Here is a 2,500-nt window from a genome sequence, read left to right as displayed (position 1 = left end):
ACCGAAATAGGAATTTACATGGAACACTGATGCGGCCATTCACTCATAGAAAGATCGGTTCGGCCTCTTGTCGATGCACGTGCTTTGGAAGCTCCGACGGTTGAATCATTTTCCTAAGTCTCTGCAAAAATTATTAAAAAAAAATATTGACATTTGACACATAAAATCATGGACATTATATATATGTTTTTGTAAATGTGTGGTGTTTATATGTATATGTGGAGGCGCAATGGCCCAGTGGTTAGGGCAGCGGACTCGCGGTCATAGGATCGCGGTTTCGATTCCCAGACTGGGCATTGTGAGTGTTTATTGAGCGAAAACACCTAAAGCCCCACGAGGCTCCGGCAGGGGATGGTGGTGATCCCTGCTGTACTCTTTCACCACAACTTTCTCTCACTCTTTCTTCCTGTTTCTGTTGTACCTGTATTTCAAAGGGCCGGCCTTGTCACTCTGTGTCACGCTGAATATCCCCGAGAACTACGTTAAGGGTACACGTGTCTGTGGAGTGCTCAGCCACTTACACGTTAATTTCACGAGCAGGCTGTTCCGTTGATTTGGGTCAACTGGAACCCTCGTCGTCGTAACCGACAGAGTGCTTCCAACAATATGTATATGTGTATGTGTGTGTGTATATATATATCGTGATGTGTGTGTGTTTGAAGTGTTTTTGTTTGCGTGTGAATGCGCATATTTCTTAAGTACAATAGATATATAGTTTAACGAAATGCCTTGTAAATTTGAATGTAGCATCAAAATTACATCAAATCGAGAGACGTAATGTGATATTTTTCATAATTTTCTTATCCCATTCCACATTGAAATAATATAATGTAATTAATAAACTCAGTTACTTCGTACTGGAGATATTCAGCCCAATCAAAATCGCTGCTAAATACAAGTATTGAGGATTTTTAGTTAAAACAAGAAAGGAAAATGAATTAGATAAATGCATAAAGTGTATATGATACGCTTCATTCCATGAAACTCAAACTTATTTCACTAACGAAAAAAGAAATGAAAATTATAATACAATTACATTTGACAAGACTATTCTCTCCCTTCCCGTAGAAATGCACAACCAACGAAACAACAGCTAACAGTATGTTATTTGGTACATACATGTAGAATGTGTGTGTGTGTGTAAGATCGTGTACTATTGTTAAAAGCAGGATACGTGAATAATATGAAGTTATGAAAATCGAAATGCCCAGGTAGGTAACGATCTTGAACCCCAACTGCTTCTCACGACTTGTGTCATACGTCACAAAACTTGTAAGTCAATATCTAGACTTAAAAGACATATGCTAGTTCACAAAAATATTCTTTCAAAATCGGATTCCAATGGGCAAAAATATAGAAGAAATTTGAATAATATCTGTCAGTACAAGGGCATCATCCACACATCTCCACTGCAGATTGTCCAGTGTTAGCGTAGCTACAATCCACTCAAGTCTAAATCCCGGTTGAAGACCGATGAATTACTGGTAGTTGGTGATTTTACGAGAGCAGAATGTCTACGTGCTTAAAGGCTTCAGTCAACAGTTATTTTCACGCATCTGCCAGTCTGCTTGTTATTATTTGTCCATATGCAAACTCGTCACTTACATCCCACATAACCGCACTTACATATCACCGGTTGCATAATTACATTGCATAAAACATACCTATTTCTTTATTACCCAGAAGGGGCTAAACATAGAGGGGACAAACAAGGACAGACATAAGTATTAAGTCGATTACATCGACCCCAGTGCGTAACTGGTACTTAATTTATCGACCCCGAAAGGATGAAAGGCAAAGTTGACCTCGGCGGAATTTGAACTCAGAACGTAACGGCAGACGAAATACCGCTAAGCATTTCGCCCGGCGTGCTAACGATTCTGCCAGCTCGCCGCCTAAAACATACCAATGTGTGCACACGCATACACACATACATACACGCATACATGCACACATACATACATGCATACGTGCATACATGTTTGCATACATTATGTGTGTGTTTGTGTTTGTAAGCGCTGTGTGTAACATTCCTGTAAACAAGGACACTACTGTTAAATTGACGAAAGCTTCGTTCTCTTCCGATATGGCATCGTCTTGAAATACACAAGGAAGGAGACCGAGAATTTTCAGAACCATCAGTCCTGCTCATATTGAAAGTAAGCCCTTGAACGTAAAGTTTGAGACAAGCATTATTTTAATGGCATAGTCAGAATAAGATCATCTTCTATAACCTTCTGCAAGCAAATCCCTCCGATTCTTGGGCTTTGGGCTATCTTTAGACGGGAGGTTTTATATAAATGCTTGCAACAGATGGAAACCCTATAAAGGCGACGAATTTAGAACGAGTCCATCCGACTAGCTTAGAAACTCAGTGACACGGCTTCAGTAGACACCGATATCACGCGAGAAGACACATTAATACCTATTTCTTTATTACCCAGAAGGGGCTAAACATAGAGGGGACAAACAAGGAGAGACATAGGTATTAAGTCGATTA

At 39.8% G+C, this 2,500-nt stretch overlaps 1 protein-coding gene across 4 annotated transcripts in view; it reads right to left on the bottom strand.

Moving 5' to 3' along the window:
• LOC115213095 (sodium-dependent serotonin transporter-like) overlaps positions 1 to 2,500 on the bottom strand; it is a 592,816-nt gene that overhangs the window by 1,487 nt on the left and 588,829 nt on the right. For all 4 annotated transcript variants that reach the window (XM_036503898.1, XM_036503897.1, XM_036503896.1 and 1 more), the window contains one exon: positions 1 to 121. This exon is cut by the window's left edge and continues 1,487 nt beyond it. In XM_036503898.1, the coding sequence (XP_036359791.1) occupies positions 44 to 121 (78 nt within the window). In that variant the 3' untranslated portion in view covers positions 1 to 43. The remainder of the gene's footprint in view (positions 122 to 2,500) is intronic.

The sequence above is a fragment of the Octopus sinensis genome, linkage group LG6 (genome assembly GCF_006345805.1).
Source record: "Octopus sinensis linkage group LG6, ASM634580v1, whole genome shotgun sequence".
NCBI lineage: Eukaryota > Metazoa > Mollusca > Cephalopoda > Octopoda > Octopodidae > Octopus > Octopus sinensis.
The sequence above is the reverse complement of the archived record's forward strand: the minus strand, read 5'-3'. Positions and strand labels throughout refer to the sequence as shown.